The sequence below is a fragment of the Vidua macroura genome, chromosome 6, assembly GCF_024509145.1.
Source record: "Vidua macroura isolate BioBank_ID:100142 chromosome 6, ASM2450914v1, whole genome shotgun sequence".
NCBI lineage: Eukaryota > Metazoa > Chordata > Aves > Passeriformes > Viduidae > Vidua > Vidua macroura.
In genome coordinates this window covers 22,116,317-22,133,680 of record NC_071576.1, presented here as the reverse complement: position 1 = coordinate 22,133,680, position 17,364 = coordinate 22,116,317, and the positions used below count along the sequence as shown (strand labels likewise).

At 45.6% G+C, this 17,364-nt stretch overlaps 1 protein-coding gene and 1 long non-coding RNA gene across 2 annotated transcripts; both read right to left on the bottom strand.

The window, feature by feature from the left end:
• Nucleotides 1–952: 952 nt before the first annotated feature.
• On the bottom strand, nt 953–4,550 carry IRF2BPL (interferon regulatory factor 2 binding protein like). Its single transcript, XM_053980983.1, has one exon. It carries the CDS (start codon nt 3,899–3,901, stop codon nt 1,688–1,690), a length of 2,214 nt encoding a protein of 737 aa, XP_053836958.1. The 5' UTR covers nt 3,902–4,550; the 3' UTR covers nt 953–1,687.
• A 3,655-nt stretch (nt 4,551–8,205) lies between these two features.
• LOC128808854 (uncharacterized) lies at nt 8,206–15,305 on the bottom strand. The gene is made up of 3 exons (XR_008437553.1): nt 15,247–15,305; nt 14,258–14,316; nt 8,206–8,615 (listed from the first exon to the last, which is right to left on the bottom strand). It is a non-coding gene; the product is annotated as an uncharacterized LOC128808854 (long non-coding RNA).
• Nucleotides 15,306–17,364: the final 2,059 nt, after the last annotated feature.

Below are 17,364 nucleotides of genomic sequence, written 5' to 3'. Positions count from 1 at the left end.
TCTGCTGGTCAAACTGCAAAGGTTTTCTGCAGCGCTGCTGGTTTTTTTTCAGGTTTTCCCCTCTTTCCTCCATTTGCCTCACTGAAAAGGACAAAGTTCACATTAGGTTTGTTTGCATTTTCTAGCTAGCATGAGGCCTGTGTATTTACTTTGCCTGTTGATCTCTTAACAGGTATTACACTGCTTCCCTATCTCCAGAAAATGCCAATGTCACACAGAATTGTTAATTATACGAAGAATCACATATAATCATTGCCAAAAAGAAAGCATTCACTTCAATGCTTAAAGGAAGCTTCCTTGCCTGAAAACACAATAAAGCCCCTGAACTGCTCATCCATTCAAGTTATGAAAAGCCAATGCCTAAATGGGGTAGCAACCCACCAGCTGCAACACTAACTGTAGAAGCTGTTATTTCATGCTACCCTTTTCTGTACTCTGTTCAGCTACAGTCCTGCCTTACCATGAGTTTGTGGCTAATGTCAAACTTTGACAGCCACTCTTAAAATCAACTAAAGTTATTAACTATGGGATGCTGGGTTGTTTTGTGGATTTTTTTTTTTTTAAGAAGGCTTTATTTTAAACCTCAAGCCTTATTAAATTGCACAGGCAATGTATGCATCCTGTATTGCAAACAGCTTGCAGCTGGAGAGCTAGTGGGGGGGAGGAGAAGGGAGGAGGAAATGAGATGCAGGAACAGTAAATAGAAAATGCTTAGTCAGCAACCGTTACTGCAACATTAAAGGTGAAATGTAAATAGGCACAGTGCCAAGATTTAAGTAAGTTTGATAATACCATCATCATCTTACTACATATAAGTGAAAATGTGCATACAAGTGCCACAATTATCACAACGAACTGTAGACTCTTGGTATAATGGAGACCTTTAAAAAGCCAACACGGCTTGCGCATACTGCCTAAGCTTAGAGAAAAATGAAACTTGCTACTCAAGAAGTATTAATATCAATTGAATTTATTACAATTTACTAAGCTCCAAGGCACATTACAGTGTTCTGTTAACTACAGAAATGTATAAAGGACAAACAGAGCATGTTTCTCATGTACAGCATTTTGCTCTACTGTTCAAAAGCATCCGTGCATCAATAAAAGCAAAAACAAAAAACACATGAAGATTAAAAAACGTTCAGATCAATAGAAACAAACTGAAACATTTTCCTTACAAACTTGCAACAAAAAAACACCCTCCCCCCACAGCCACCCCACCGTTTTGCAACAAAAAAACAGAAACGAAAAAAAAAAGGTGAAAGACTAACACTCAGGGCTTGTAAAACGTAAGCTGTCACCATTTTTGTAGCAATTTTTTAGGCATCAACACTGGCCTTGGCAAAATTTTTTTTTTGTCTTTTGCGTTTTTCTTCTTCTTTCAGAGAAGTGCATACATTTACAAAAATACACACCAGCAGCAGGTAATCGCTAAGGGCTATTAACTTTGTACCTAGCCAACACACTGCCAAAGAAATGAGAACAGGTATTATGTAGTAACCAAACAATATTATATTCTGTTTAACAAAAACCAGCTCTATCCTTCAAATGAAGAAGAGTACATACCTTTGTTTCAAAATATAGAAACATACGACGAAAATAATGTCTATACATAAGACTAACTTTTGCAGTTTGTTATATTCACAATTCTACATCTTCAGGAGTCTGAAGGGATTGGATTTCTTACTCAAGGGTCTCTCTCCTTTTTCACTTTAACGTCCCCAGCTAAAATGGTCGCGATCTCGCCCTGCATAAATGCCCAAGGCACATTGGAACCGACTAGGGGGCATTTCTCTCCACTGGGGCAGTAGACTTCACCAGTCGCCCCTTGGGCCTTGATGCTTTCTCTGGAACAAGGGAAGCAGAACTTGTGGCTGGGCACAGAGGGGCACTGAACAAAGTGGGTGTCCTCCAAGCGTTCGTGGCAAATGGTGCAGCACAGGGGCCCACTGTTGGCCATGGGGGAGTCCGGAATGTTTTGGGGGTGCACTTGGTCCATGGCGGGGTGGGTGCTGGGGGGAGGAGGGGCCACTTGCAGGTTCATGTCCCCGTTGCGGGAGGCCAGACGGCGCTGACCCGGCACCGAAGCCGGCGACACGGGGCTGCTGCTGTTCCTGCGGGTGGACGTGGTGGAGTGCACCGAGCTGCCGTCCTTGGGCGAGTGGGCATTGCCCAGCGTGTCGGCCACCGACATGAGCGCGGCCATGGGGGACTGTCCGTTCTGGGGGGCGGACTCGGGTGGCGTGGTCCGGTTGGAGTGAGGCCCGAGGGGCGGCGGCGGCGGGGGGCCCCCGCCATGCACCGCCCCGAAGCCCCCGGCCGACATGGTGAGCTTGAGCGCTTCGCTCTGGCTGGCCATCCACTGCTGCCGCTGCTGCTCGTCGCTGAGCTTCAGAGCCCCCTCGGCCGAGTCCGAGGGTTCAGGAGACGCTTTCCTCTTGCGCATCGCTCCGCCGCCGCCGCCGCCTCCGCCACCGCCAGGTCCCCTAGAGGCGGCGGCCGTGCCCTGCGCCCCGCCGGCCCCGGCCCCCGGCCGCGGGAGACTCACCAGCGCCGTGGGCAGCATGGGGCAGCTGGCGTCCAGGTAGGGCTGCGGCAGCATGTCGGCGCCCACCAGCTCCTTGAAGAAGCGCACAGACTCGGGCAGCAGGTCCCCCAGGAGCCGCCAGTCGCCAGAGCCGTGCTTCTTCTCGTACTCCAGGTACTTGAAGCCCGAGGAGAGGCCGCGGCCGAAGTCCTTCATACAGTCCTGGTACATCTGCTTGGCCACGCCGGAGGCGCTGGAGAAGACGGTGCCGGAGCCGCTAGGGTACTCGATGAAGAGCTTCAGCTCATAGTCCATGCCCGGCTTGGAGACGGCGTCGAAGGCAAAGACGCGGCCCAGCAGGGCGTGATCCTTCTTGAAGCGCACCTCGTAGGGGGTGCAGCCGGCCAGAGTGAGCAGCGTGTCCCTCACGATCTTGGGCTTGCTGGCCCACTCCTCGGCGCGATTCCGCAAACTCTCGCTAAGCTCGGCCAGCGCCTCCGCGTTGCGCTGCTTCTCCTTCAGCTCCCGCTCTTGGTCACTGCTGGATACCGAGCCCGGCCGCTTGCCGCAGGCCTCGGAGGACGAGCTGCCGCCTCCCCCGGCACCGCCGCCGCAGGTGCCCCCTTGGGAAGAGGCGGAGGGAGCGGGGGGACCCCCGGCGCCGCGGCCGCTCAGGCCCCCGTGCGGCGGAGGCAGCGCCACGCCGGAGGCAGCGGGGCCGTTCAGCAGCGTCTGCGGCAGCAGGTTGGGGGGCACGTTCATCTGAGCGCCGGCGGCCCCCGGGGGCAGGCCAGACACGAGCCCCCCGTGCGTCCCGCGACGGGAGGAGGAAGAGGAGGAGGAGGAGTTGGGGCTTTGCCGGTTCAGCTCCGGTGGCCCGTCCTCAGGCTGCTTGGGGAAGCCATTGGGGCCCCCCAGTCCGTTGGGCAGGCGGGCGCCATGGCTGCTGCCCAGGCTGCCCGGCGGCGGCGGGTACTCGAAGCGGCTGCGCTGCTCCGCCGCGGCGGCGCTGAGCCCGTAGCGGTCCAGGCTGGACTGGGTCAGCCCCGCCGAGGCCGCCTTGGATGTGGCATCCACATGGTTGAGCTGCTGCTGGGCCGCCGCCGCCGCCGCTTCTTTGGCGGACAGCGTCACTGCCTTTACGCCGACCGGCGGCGGGGGGCCCGGGGAGCGACCGTCCTGGAAGCAGCCGTGCGCCCGCTTCAACTGCCGGGCCGTCTCGATAACGAACTCGATGCGGTCGGCGCCCTCATAATTAACGCAGCCCCGGCAGACGGGCTCCGTGAAGTCCCAGATCATGGCCCAGGGCATGCGGGGCAGATCGCATAGGTAGCATGACTGCCTCCGCGACGAGGACACCTGCGCGGCGGACATGGTGCTGCTGGCTGGGGAGCTGCTGCCGCTGCCGCCGGGGTAGGGGCTGGCTCAGTCTTCCCCCCCGAGCTGCAGGGGCGGGGGGGGTGGCTCTCCGTACCTGATCCTGTTGCCCCTTTCAGCAAGGGGGATCGTCTGCTTTTAGCTCGCTCCTGCTGCCGGAGATGGCTGCTTCTACCTGTGGTCCTGCCGCTGCTGCCCTGGTGGGGTGGGAAACGATTCCACTGCTCCTCCGGGGGGTTGGCTGGGTGGGGGTCGCTTTCTAGCCGCTTCTGTTTCCCTGCGCTCTCTAGCTCTCCGCTTGCTGCTGCTCCTCCTCCGGGAGGAGGCGGAGGTGCACGGAGGAAGATGGGGGGGGGTCACCTTCCACCCGCCACGGCTGCCTCGTGAGCTTGCAGCTCGGTACGTGCTGATCCACCGCCGTGAGCAAGACAGGGGCACCCGCACGGAGCTGTTCGGTCCCGGCAGCGGCGGCTTCCCTGAGGGCTGGCGGAGCTGTGGCAGTCCGGGAAGCAGCAGCAGCGGCGGCGGCAGCAGCAGCGTGGCGAGCGGCGCCGCCTGCTCCTCACTCACATCCTCGCCGCTACTCGCAGTCCGAGCGCGGGGTGCTGCGCGCCGCCGCGTGTGGCTGCGCGCCCCCTCCGCCGCGCCGCGCTCCCCCCGCGCCGCGACGCCCCTCCCCTTCTCCGCGCCGTGCTCCCGGCTCGGCTGCACCCGGGCGGGGCCCCGCGTCACCGCCGAGCGCCCGCGCCCCGCTCCCCTCCCCCCGGCCGCCGGCGCGGAGCTCACTTGTTGCGCGGGGCGCGCATGCCCGGCGCGCTGCCCGCGCCCTCCCCGGCGCGGCCGCAGCTGGAGCGCGGCGGGGCGCGGGCAGCCTGCGCTGCCGGCTATGTTTGGAAACTTGAACGCCAGATCGCGCCCTCACCCTCCTCCCCGGCCGCGCTGCCGGCCCCCCGCCGCGGCACCGCGGTCAGGGCGCGCATGCACAGTCGTCGTCGTGGTGGTGGTGGGTGGTGGGGCTGGTTTTTTTTGGTTGGTTGGTTGGTTTTTTCTCTGACTGCGCTTTCTAAGTTCAGATGTCTCGCTTTCGGGATTTTGTAAGCCCGCGGTTCGCCCCGCTTTACTTCCGTGACGGCTGCGCGGCTTTCTGCCACCGCGACTGTCGGTGGGATTCCCGTGCGCTCCGGCTGCTGAGGCAAATGGGGGATCCCGCCTTAATATCCGATTTCGTGTTTCTCTTTCAGTGATCCCAGTGACAGAATGACACAGTTTTTGTAAGCCTGTGACTGCATCAGAAGCTCTTCCACTTTTGATTTGTTTAAACCAGCCATGTTTGCCAAGTATTTAAGGCTGGGCTGGGAAAGATAGTGCTGTGCATTGCTCAAGGGTGTAGGAGAGGCCAGGCAGGTGAGTGAGTAATCGCTGTGATCTCATCTCGCTAATGCAAAGGGACGTAGGATTTCCCCGGCGTTGTGAGAACACAGGGGTTTTTTGGGTTTTTTTTGGTTTTTTTTTCCTTCTATTTCTCCCTTTAAATAGCTAGCTAACATTTGCATAACACTGTTAACAGTCAAATTACTTAAAACAACCTCGGTTCATGCAAATAAGCCAAGAATTCATTTCACTGGGAGGGAAACAAAATAAACCCCCCCGAAGCTTTCCTTCTCCCGCCCGCGATCCCCGAAGTTGCCCGCTCCCCGCCCGGCCCCGCGGCCACGCCGGTGCCCGTGCTGGCCAGGAGGGGCTCTGCAGAACCCGCTTTTGCTCTCGTTGCAGTCGGCGGCTGTTTTTGCAAATATCGACATCGCTGCCTGCGTCCAAAGAATAATAAACTGTCACTGCGGGGACGCGGTTCGGCCGGGACCCGGCGCGGGCGGCCACCGGCATCGCGCCACTGGCGCGCAGCCGGCGCACGGTGCCCGCGGAGACAGCGCGCAGCGGGGGAGGGCGCGGGGGGCGGGGGGGGGAAGCCGTCGCACGCTCGGCGAACGCGGAACCTCTCCCAGCTGGGCTGTGTTGGGTGGATTTCTTTCTTTCAGTATCTCTTCCTGATTCCTTTGTTGCTAGAAACGCCGAAATGCCCGTCCATTGCAGGTTTCCCTCTGTGCTTTAAAAGGACTTAAGTGTTTCTATGGCGGGGTGCCACGGCTCCCTTACGCCGGCACGCTCAACAGCCATGCAGCACAAACGGGGAAAGACACCTTCTATTCGATTAATAACGTTTTGGAACTCACATGACATAAAAACCTTCCTTTAAATATTTCATTTCATATAATCAATATGTGCCATTTCCATTTTTAGTTGTCCAAAGCATTTTATATGTATCTAGTTCTAGTCTACAAAGCTGGCAAATGAGTCTGATTATACGTGTGTGGAATTATTTTATACGGAAGGCTTAATGAAATGCACACATTGAAGTTACAGAAATGGTAGGAACAGATAAAATACAGTTAGAAAATCAGTTGTGACAAAGTGACTCTTTTTCAGGGGAAGCTTGTAGAAGGGTAAATAGAGATAGAAAAGTCTTTGAATTATGTGAGTATCCTGTATGCAAATTGGCTGAAGAAGATGCGCTAAAGGGGAGTGGATTTCACACTTTAAAATTTCACACCTAAACTGTGGACATTACAGAAGCTTCACAGAAGTATGGCAGATGAAAGCTGGTCAAAGTAAAAAGTCTTTGCTTCCCGCCACAGTGATTTAGTGATGGCTACAGGATTTCTACATTAATATGTCTTTACTTCACTAAATAAGCATGTGTTCCCTCTGATTCATACTGGAATGTATGAATGTATGTAGCTCCTTTCCTATCCTTTTACTGCCTCACATTGATCTTCATATGAGGAGCAGAATTGGGCTGTGGCAAAAGGTCAGCCTCTGCTTAAAAAATTCGAGTTGAGAGACCTGAAGCTTTCCCTTCATCCCACATGTCTAAAAATGCAGAACTGCAACATATCCTGACTGTATTTCAGTCCCCCGGTTACACAAATCCAACACATGACAAGGCACTCCATGACTACCCCTCACCCTGGATCCTCGATCCACTGAATCCTCCTGCAAGAAAACCCTTTTTTGGTAAACTCACCTCACAGGAACAGACTTCTTGGCTCACAAGAGCAGTCTTTATAGTGGGTGTAAATAATAATCACCTTAGATATAATCTAGCTTTAGAAAACCATTTACAGGCGCTGTCAACTCCCTTTATAGTTTGTGAATAGAAAAAGAGAGATTAGCATCTGTGACCCGACCAAACTGCCTTTACTCTAACTTGCAGGATACACAATTGCGGAAATATGTTTGTCTTTCCGTAATGATTAAACTTTGATTTAAACTTTGGTCATGGGCACGTACTGTACCATTACGCAAGCGGCACTTAAGGATGAAGTGTCAGCATAGCAACAATATGGCCAGCAGCAGCAGTGATCTCTGCAAAGCTGATTGATGAAGAGAACTGCAATGTAAATGCAAATAAATGCCACGCTGTGGCACCTTCACAGGGAACGACTTGTCAGTATCAATCTAATCTGGGTAGGGAAAAATAGATTGAACGGTAGCAATGTAACAAGCTTCCCATCTATGGCAGCACTGTCCTTGCGAGGGTAGCAGCAAGCTTTCCTGCTCACCTTCTGCCTTTTCTCTTTGCCATGCAAGTGACGGGACAGGAGCAATCAGATTGGTCTTGCTGCATTTATACTAAACATGCCTGGTGTTTTTTTAGCTCTGAAATAATCCAGGAATTAATATTACTTTTGGAAGAAGCAAAGAGGAAGCCCAAACAATTAATCCATTCAGGTGTCTAATCTGGCTAACTGAAAGAAAGAAGCAAACAAACAAAAAATAGCATAAGAACTTCCCAAACAGTAGATTGTTTAGGGCGATGAAGGAGGAACGGAGCTGCGGCTGCGAGCAATTGCTACCCAGTTACTGTTTTCTGTGCAGGAGCACAAGTCAGCACTGTGGATGCAGCATTAGGGATTCCACAGAGATTGCCCAAAGTTTACCACCTGCCAGTAGTCCTAAGGGATAAGGACTATAATTTCCACAATCAGAAGTGAAATCTACTAATTCCTTCCTTTCAGTCCAAGGATAAATACTGCCATCTGATAACTCCTTTCCCTTTATTCCTATTACCATCTTTATTTGAAAGTACACACATGCACATATGGGTCTGTGTAACAATAAAACAGCAGGTGAAGCATCAATTTAAATGAAGGAATCAAAATGCTCATACAAAATACAGCGTGCAGGAGCTGGCTGCTACCTTTCCTAGAGCCATCAGCAGGTATGGAAAGCAGAGGGTGCAACACACCATGAAGGACAAAGCGACAAAACCCAGGTGGCCTGGCTGCACCCCAGGCACTACTCCGTGCCACTCCCAGACATGAGCTCCCAAAACACGGGGTTACTGTAGATCTGGATGAGAGAGGAGGACTGTGGATTATCGATCAGCTGTCCAGTGTTAATTATGCAGAATACAGGATAGCCCCAAAGTTTGCAAGCGATAATAATTAGGAGCCCATGATCTCAGCAGCTTGGGAATGAACAGTCTGGTCTGGCTCTAAACACTCACAGCCTGGGAATACGTTTAACTCTTTCCTGCTTGCTTTAAGAAGTTTTGGCACTGATCACTGCAGCCGTCAGAGCAGCTGGCTCTTCTGCAGGCACTTACTTACAGAAATGGCTCTTTCTTTACTGATCAAAACAGCAGCTACAGCTGGAAAAAAATACAAGAATGAGAAGGGTAGCGCACTCCAGAAAGTGTAATTTACATGGATTTACCTCAGAATAGCAAATAAAATCCATCACAATCAAATGACTGGCTTCAAAACAATGCAAAGATTAGCAGTGAACAGAGTACTTGGTGGTAGAGTGTGTTCAGCAAATCAAAACACAAACACTTCAGGAAGAAGTTGCATAATTTTGTCAAATTAAAAGTTAAACAACATTGTCTCCTACTAGAAGCTGCCGGGAAGTGTCAAAACACTCAGTTACAAAGAATAGGAGTAGTTACATGTTTCTGTTTATCATTTCAGTTCTCATCTCATTATAATTCTGGTTTTTCCTACCATTTTCAGGTAGTGAGCCTTGCTGACATACAGAGTTTATTGCTTTCCCACCCAGGAACTCTTCTTAAGACACATTTCTTAACGGACGTTGCCTCTCGTTTCCTCTGCTTTTCCCGGTCCCATTTCCACACGGGTGCTGGAGCGCGGAGCCGAGGGCACAGCGGGGCGGGGGCTGCCCTGCCCGCAGCCGGGCCGCGCCCCCCGTGTGCAGCCGCGGCGGCTCCCCAGCTCCCCCACACAGCCTCTCGCTTCTGCCCCGGCAAGCACTGAGCGGGGGTCCCTCTTTGAGAGCCACCCCACACCGACTTTCCTACAGCTGTCTTTAAGTTTTGAAAAATCTGCCTGGGAGCCTAGATTTCCACACATTAACCTTTGCCAAATCTTACAGTGCAAAATAAGACACAATTCTGCTCACTTTGCAAGGGACTAACGACTGGGATATTTAGGCTGGGATATGCAGAGCTGGGGCCTCTGCTGTTGTTATTTTTACTTTTTCCTGGACTCTTTTCATCTTACATCCTGTGGATGTAGTAAACAATCAACAACAATGAATCAACTGAATCCGTACATTTTTAAGGCTATTCCCACTGAGAGCCACTTGCACTTTCGTGACAGTGAAGAATCTGCCAAACATTAGCTTAGTTACCAGCAAGACAGGCTCCTCCCTCCCTTCACCCCATACACAGATTGTTTATCAAAACGTGCTGCCAAGAAAAATATCCCTGCTTTTGGCCTCCACCAATGATTAATAACACTTGAGAACTGAACAAAACTTTACTCTGTTTTCCAAAAAATGAGGGAGGTGGGAAAGGGAGGGAAAAAAGAAAAGAAAAGAAAAGAAAAGAAAAGAAAAGAAAAGAAAAGAAAAGAAAAGAAAAGAAAAGAAAAGAAAAGAAAAGAAAAGAAAAGAAAAGAAAAGAAAAGAAAAGAAAAGAAAAGAAAAGAAAAGAAAAGAAAAGAAAAGAAAAGAAAAGAAGAAGAAGAAAGAAAGAAAGAAGAAAGAAAGAAAGAAAGAAAGAAAGAAAGAAAGAAAGAAAGAAAGAAAGAAAGAAAGAAAGAAAGAAAGAAAGAAAGAAAGAAAGAAAGAAAGAAAGAAAGAAAGATTCTGACACTATTTTAGGTTATTTCACTCAGCATTACCTCCTTTTCCTTTCTAACTAGGCCATCTGAAAAGACCAAACCCACTTTTTCTCCAAAACCATGTTGCAAATGCTGATTAATATTGTTATTGAAAGAAGGATGATATGGACAGAGGATAATGGTGAGAATAGAGATGGGGGGTGGGGGCAGTTTCTTTTATTAGCACATATCAAGATGAGCCATGGGGAGAAACCAAGAGTAAAAAAAAAGATCATTTACTTTCCTTACAAAGACTGTTGGTAAAATTCCTAAGGGAGCCTAAGTGCCAAAATTAACTGTCTTGGTGTATTACTTTTAGACACTACTGCCTGGGTGAATTAAGTCAAATCTTCAAGCAGCAGCCAAAGATAGCTGCAAGGTGAAAAAGAGGCTCTACATTTCCTTGTTTTTTTTTTTTTTTGGTGAAACTCACAAATTTGTGGAGATTGTCTTTGCTCCAGGGTTTTTCATCTCTCTCTCTCTCTCTCTCTCTTTTGCCTTCTGGGCTATTTTTACTATTTTATATTTGGCATTATAAATGTGTTTTGTAATGGGAAGGCAAGGTAAGAAACAGCAATTGTTTAGAAAAAGAGAAAAGTAAAAAAAAAAAAAAAGAATACAGCCTCACATACCATATCTATTCATATAACTATTTATGTGTATACATACATGTGAGAGTATACTTATGTATGTAAGTAATATGTATGTAAGTAATATCAGGTATTTTTCATTAGACTGTTCTCCAAAAAACATTATTTTGTAAAAGATAATAAACAGCTCTTGAACAGTGGGATACAGACTAGTGAAAACAGTTTACTGAAATTAATGATGCTGGATTGAACCAAACCTTCCTCCCTTTGGAATTAGTGCCAGACATAGTTTTCCTGAACCCTGTCCAACTGCCTGAGCGACAGACAATTTTCATTCTATTTGTGCTAAAGGCTTATGACTAGCGCTGGAAAATGAAGCCCTTGCCCTTGATCTCAGTGCAGATTAAAAAAAAAAAAAAAAAAAAAAAAGCAGAACTGTGCCAATGTGTTTCCTCTGCCAGTAGAAGCCCTTGTGCTCTGGGTAAGGCAAAACAATAAAAAGTTCACATGAAAACTCTCCACTGAAGGAAACCCACCAAGAGCCATGTGTCTCTGCTACACTCATCAGCCAGTTTCTGAGATTGTCACAATGTCATCAAAATGCAGAGGGTAAGGGCAAAAAATAGTTACCAGCCAGTAATACTGTCTTATTTTTCTGTTTCACATCTAATTGCTATGCATTTGATAATGACTGCTAAAAAACACTCCACTGTAAATAACCATCCTCTCCCTTCTGCTAACACCAATCTTCCCATTTTCAGGTACTGCATGTAGATTTAGGGCTGTGCAGCCCCTGTTGTCTGAGCTAATTCTATTTCTAAGGGATGAAATACACATTTGATATACACCCCCCGAGTTATAAACAGTGGCTATACCGTAGAGCTGTCAGCCAGTTAATCTCTGATTGCTTTTTCCTAGATTATTAATAAAATTAGAATCCCAAGCAGAAGGCGTTTGCTTTCATTGTACAGTCTGCACTTGTGACATGGTACATGTGGAAAATTTTGAGTGCACTGCAGTGAATGGTCTGGGGGTTAGTTTTTAGCTTCCGCTAAGTACCTGGCAGGCTGCCATGCTGAAGGATTCTGGGAACTGAAAGGCTCCCAAGTACAAACTGCCAGCATTAAGCAGTCCTGACAGCTCTGCTCCTTCCACACTTGGCAGCAGTTCAAAGTGCTCTTTCATTTGAAAGGCTGGAAGGCTGCCATGTGCAATGCAGATTTGCTGTGCCTGCTCTCATAAGGAACTGATAAATGCCGTTGCTGTTGCTATGGGGACAGGAGGCTATCAGAATGGCCTTGTGATCTGCAGCCTCTCAGCTCTGCAGGTTTGGGTTTGGGGGTTCTTTGGGTTTTGGTCTTTTTCATGTGTGTGTGGTGTTCTTGGTTGTTTTTTTTTTTGGGTTTTTTTTTTTTGTTTTTTTTTTTTTTTTTTTTTTGGTTTTGTTGTTTTTTTTTTTTTTTCCTGAGATCGTGAAATAAATGTTCTAGAGAAGGTTAACTCTTGAAGGACAGGAAGCGCTGATTGGAAAGGACAGGGTGAGCCTCTGTGTGTGGTTCCTCTGAAGTGCTGGGAACAAGATTAACACATACCTGCCAACTGTCCCTATTCGGGAAGGACTGGCCCCAAGGCTTTTTGGTTTTGTGGGGTTGGTTTTTTTTGGTTTTTTTTTTTTTTGTTTGTTTGTTTTTGGGTTTTTTTTTTTTTTTTTTTTTTTTGGAGGCTGGGAGGGAGGCAGGGAGGAAGTGAGAAGGAAATACCTCCTTCTCCCCACTCAGTCCCTTTAGATTCCTCTTCTAGCTCAGGATCTCCCAACATAATTAAAAGGCCATCCTCTTTCTTCCCTCACTATCCCCACACAGAGTTTTCAGATGCTGTGGAAAAGAATTAATTTACCACTGGATGTTGTAGCATGCCCGATGTCTTTAGCTCTCATTAACCTCAGTGGACAGTTAGCAGGATTAGACTCATTACGTGCACTCCACGTGTGGTTAGTGTGAATAAAAAGAATGAACAATGTGATATAAGACTGCATGTTTGAGAGCAATCTTAGTGATGATGCAAGTCCTGAGAGTGAATTTCAGCTTGTCCTAGTTCCCAAGATTAAAATAAACACACCTCTGAGCTATGCAGAGTTTGAGTGTGTGTATAGATGAGAGTGCATATCTACTTCTGTAAAGCTGTAGAGAAAAATATAGGCAGCAAATATTTTAGTCAGAATTTATACTCATTTCCCTATGTTGTCTTTTTTTTGTTGTTGTTTTTCACATTGTTTCTTTCCATCTCTGCTACAGCAATAGATCTGTCTTCCCTAAAGACATTTTGCTGCAGAGCAGTAAACTGAATTCTGTTTAACCAAGGCGAAGTCTTGAGCATGACATCATAGCAGGGAACAATGGAGTGCATCACTGCTCTCCCTGACCACACAGCAAACTTCAGGGCAGTATTAAAAACATCAATATGGGCATGTCTCTATATTTACAGGCACATGTAAAATGCAATATGCATTCAGATAGTGGCACAAAACACTATGAAAGACAAAGCACTGGAGGAATCTTGTTTGTATACTCAAGTGTTAACAGTCTGAGAGCTTTGTTCAAACCTGGGGAAAAAAGTCAACCACCCCCCATGGGAACAAATCCTCCCTTCCATCTCTAAACATGGATCTCTGCCTTTCAGAACTGTATACTTCTATCTTTCCAATATACGTGAACAGTGTTATATGAAATGAAATATTAAAACAGAATGTCAAGCCATATTTGACAGATAATCTCATTAACCACCTGCTGGTTAACCTGTAGCTTTTTTAAATAATTACCACCACTCTTACTTATTTGACTTTCACTCCACTTTGGTTTTACTTATTTTTTTACTGTATTCAGTTTTAAAGCTTTTTGGTTGTGTGTTAATCAAAGATTTGAATGAAGAAAGTAGTTATTTGAAAAACATACAACAGAGAATTTTTAAGGAGTAACAGAGAAATACACGCTATAAGTGTGTGTACACACATACCCACACACTCCCTCTACCTTTTCTAAATTTTCTTTTAGCTTATCTTTTCAAGCAAAATAAAGCATGTGTGATTCTGAGTTTTGCATCTGACATTAGATTCTGATGGTTAAAACAATCAGCATATTCAAATCAATATAAAAGTTACTTGTATACATTTACGAAGCAATTTCAAAATTACAAACAAGGCTGTATTTCACAAGCCTTTGCACCACAATGAGCTAGGCCAAAGGAAATACTTCTTCCTGATTGCTTGGGATCATTATTTTTAAAAAAATAAATTAATAAATGTGAAGTTAATTGTAATTCTACTGTAATATCTTTACCTGATTCTCTCTGGGTTCTTGCCTATGGTTGTCATGGTAATTTGATAATTCTGGCTTGTTCTCTACACATTCTGTTTGTCTCACTGGATTTCCTGATTATTCAGAAAACTCTTTTAAAAAATCCTCCTGTCTCTCTCTCTCTGCCCCCATTCTGACTCAATCCTGCTTTTTTCATTCATTTAGCATAGAGGAATGTGTACTATTTTGCTACTAATCTGCTAGGGTGAAGCTGTTTGCTCCACTTACCCGAAAATGGAGATAATGAGCATACATACTAGAGCTCTTCTTAAATTATCTTCCATAGTCTATGATAGGGGATAGAGAGGAAATGTGGAAAGGTAACTGCATATAGATTTCTTGTAGAGTACTTGGATCTTAATCCTATAGATATTATTTAGGGTTTAACTGCTGCATTTCTGACAGAAGAAACATGTATTTAACTGTTGCCTTTTCAAATGTGACAGATACATTTATACCTAGAGCAAGAGTCAGAATATATTCTCTCTACATGACAGAGTAGAAGCAATATTTTTATTCAGAGGTTCAAGTGACAATTTATGCCACAAGAAACAAACTGATCATGTTTTGAATGCACCAGTGAAACTCAAAGAAAAATGCACACAGCTAAGTAATATTTAGCTCAGGTGTGTATTTACAAATGGTTTATGTCATTGATATGTGCATATTTTAAAAGCACTTGGCATTAAATTATGTATACAAATATATATGTACACATTATAGATGTATACATAATATATATGTATGAAGGTACATAAAATTGCTTTTTGGGGGGCTGGGGTTCTTCCCCAGGCAGTACAGGATATCGTGATAAAAGCAAGGAATACCATTTGTACCTATGGTTACTTTGAATAATTTGCTTGAATATTACATCTCATGTTAATACCTTTCATAGTCCTTGTACATTTAGCCTCTACACTCTTCAAGAAAGGGTATGTATTTTATTTTGCTGGTCAGTACCTCATACAACTACAACCTGAAATCATAAGAATCTCAAAGAATTATTTCAAGGGAAGTAATTCACCATCATTATGAGTCATTACTGAAACTATGGTCCAATTTATTAGAATTTTGACACAGTAATTTCCACTTTACACTGTCTTTACAATGTATCAATGGAATTTGCAGTCCCTCTGAATTAAAAGTATCTAGTATCAACTAGAAGTACCTGTATCAATGAAAGCTACAAATTCTTCTGTGTGGCTTCCTTTGCTTACTTCTTCTCTTTCTGTAAAGCACATTTGGGATTCAAGTCCTTTTGATGGCAACATGCTGTGGAATCTGCTAAACTCAGTAAGCAGTCCAGCTGTGACAACCCCTTTATCCCAACCTATTGCCATAATCTAGGACATCAGTGACATTATCTCACAGTCTGTGACATCACTCTGTGAATCACAAGACTAGTAAAGGTTGCTGTTGGTGTCACAGGTAGTATTGGTCATGTAAGTACAATGTTCACACTCAATTTTAACTGTGAAAATGCTGTCAAAATAACCCCTTGTACCTATAAATTTATTTGGAATTTTTTCAACTGTACAAATCCTATTTTTTTCTTACTTTGATTTTCAAATTTTTATTGTCAGAAAAAAAAAAGGACATATTTTATCCAATTTCTATGTAATGCAATAAAGCAGAAATTAACACATTTTCTTTTACATGCTAAAAACCACCTATCTCTGCTACTGAGCAGAAAAGGTTTCAGTAAATCACACATAGGACATCTAATGTTAAAATATTCTTAAATTTACTTTAAACTCCTATTTATTCATGTATTTCTACAATGTAGACACTGCAGAAACTCAATAGACCATACACTTCATACTTAGCACAAAAATTGTGCCCCCTTATTTCTGAAAAGAAGACTGAGCAGGGCAATGGTCTATTTTACATTCTGCTAACACCTAATTATTTTTATTAAACATATCCAGTAGCATTTATTATTTGAGCAATCACAAATATTTACAAAGAAAATATAGTCTTGAAAGCAACCTACATGAAGATGCTTTTTTCTTTTCCTAGAATATTGTTTGTTTTCATACCTGCTAATTGTTAAAATTCAGTAATCTATAGTGATCTTACTTTTATTTGTGTAAATTAGTAGTCTTGCTGCACAAATTATGAAGGCTTTGCCATGCAAGTGTACTAGGCTCAGCTATTTCATTTAAAAGTCAGTGTGCTCCAGTCCGTTTTTTTTTTTATTACTGTTATCTTTAGTTCTGTGAAGCCTTGGAACATTTCCCAGTCTGGATCTACAGAAAGTTTCCCAGGAAAATGTATAAAGAGCCTGTGTTCTGCTTTACTCTGCAGTGCCTATGTGCTTTTAGTGAGCTAGGTCTTTGAAGACACAGCCCATGCATGGAGTCCAGTCAGGCTGAAAAATGTAGCAATTGAGATATTTTACAATCCAAAATCTCTTTTAAACAAAGGTGTGGTTTAGCAGGACTGGCTGCTTCTGACCTCTTTCAGCCTCTTATTATTGCAGCTGCTATGATGTAAGGCTCAGTATGGTAAAGCTAAAGTAGCTGAGCTCAGGGAGAAATGCTGAGAACAGCTGTTTTACTGTAAACATTAACAAGGATTTGACTTCATTTGCAAGCTGGGAGCATTCACAGTTTCTGCACAAATACTTCGGGAATTTGTTCTAGATGTTCACAGCACACACAAAAAAATATCCCTTCTATACCTTACTGCAGCTTTGAAAGAAGCAAATTCTCTACAGAGAGATGCATTCCATTAAAATCAACAGGGAATTTTTCACATTAATACACAGCTTCACACAGACGATACAGACATACACACAGGGAAAGAAGCAATATTTATCTGCTTTAGCTATTTCTAAAGCTCCTATCACATTAGTATCTAAGTGCCAATTAGGTACCAAAAATACTCAGTTGTAGCAGACACTGATGTCTGCTGATTATTACAGAGCCACAAACAGAATTCTATCCAAGAGGGCAGAGAGGGATTTGAATGCTTTCCCCCTAGCTTGGTGCAGCAATTCATGGATATTAGGAAACAAATTTCAGACCTAATTTCCTTCATTACATTCTGGAGGCTGCTTTATTCTGAAGCAAATGAAAAGTCTCAGACAAAGTGACCTTTGCAGGGAGCAGGGGACATTCAGTGACATCACATGCATCTGCATATGCACACACAGGCATACAGAGGGCCAGATCCTCCAGACACTGAAAGCTGTTTTTTTGCCACATGATCACTGAAATGGAGTCTGTGAGGCAGCTCAGCCAGCTACGTGTACATCAGCCAGTGCAGATACGACAAAGCCTCAGCTGGTTTGCAGCCACTGCAGAGACTGCAATGGCTCTCCCATCCCTGAG

Excerpts from the sequence above, each read along its gene's own strand:
- IRF2BPL (XM_053980983.1), bottom strand. The coding sequence starts at position 3,901 with ATGTCCGCCGCGCAGGTGTCCTCGTCGCGGAGGCAGTCATGCTACCTA.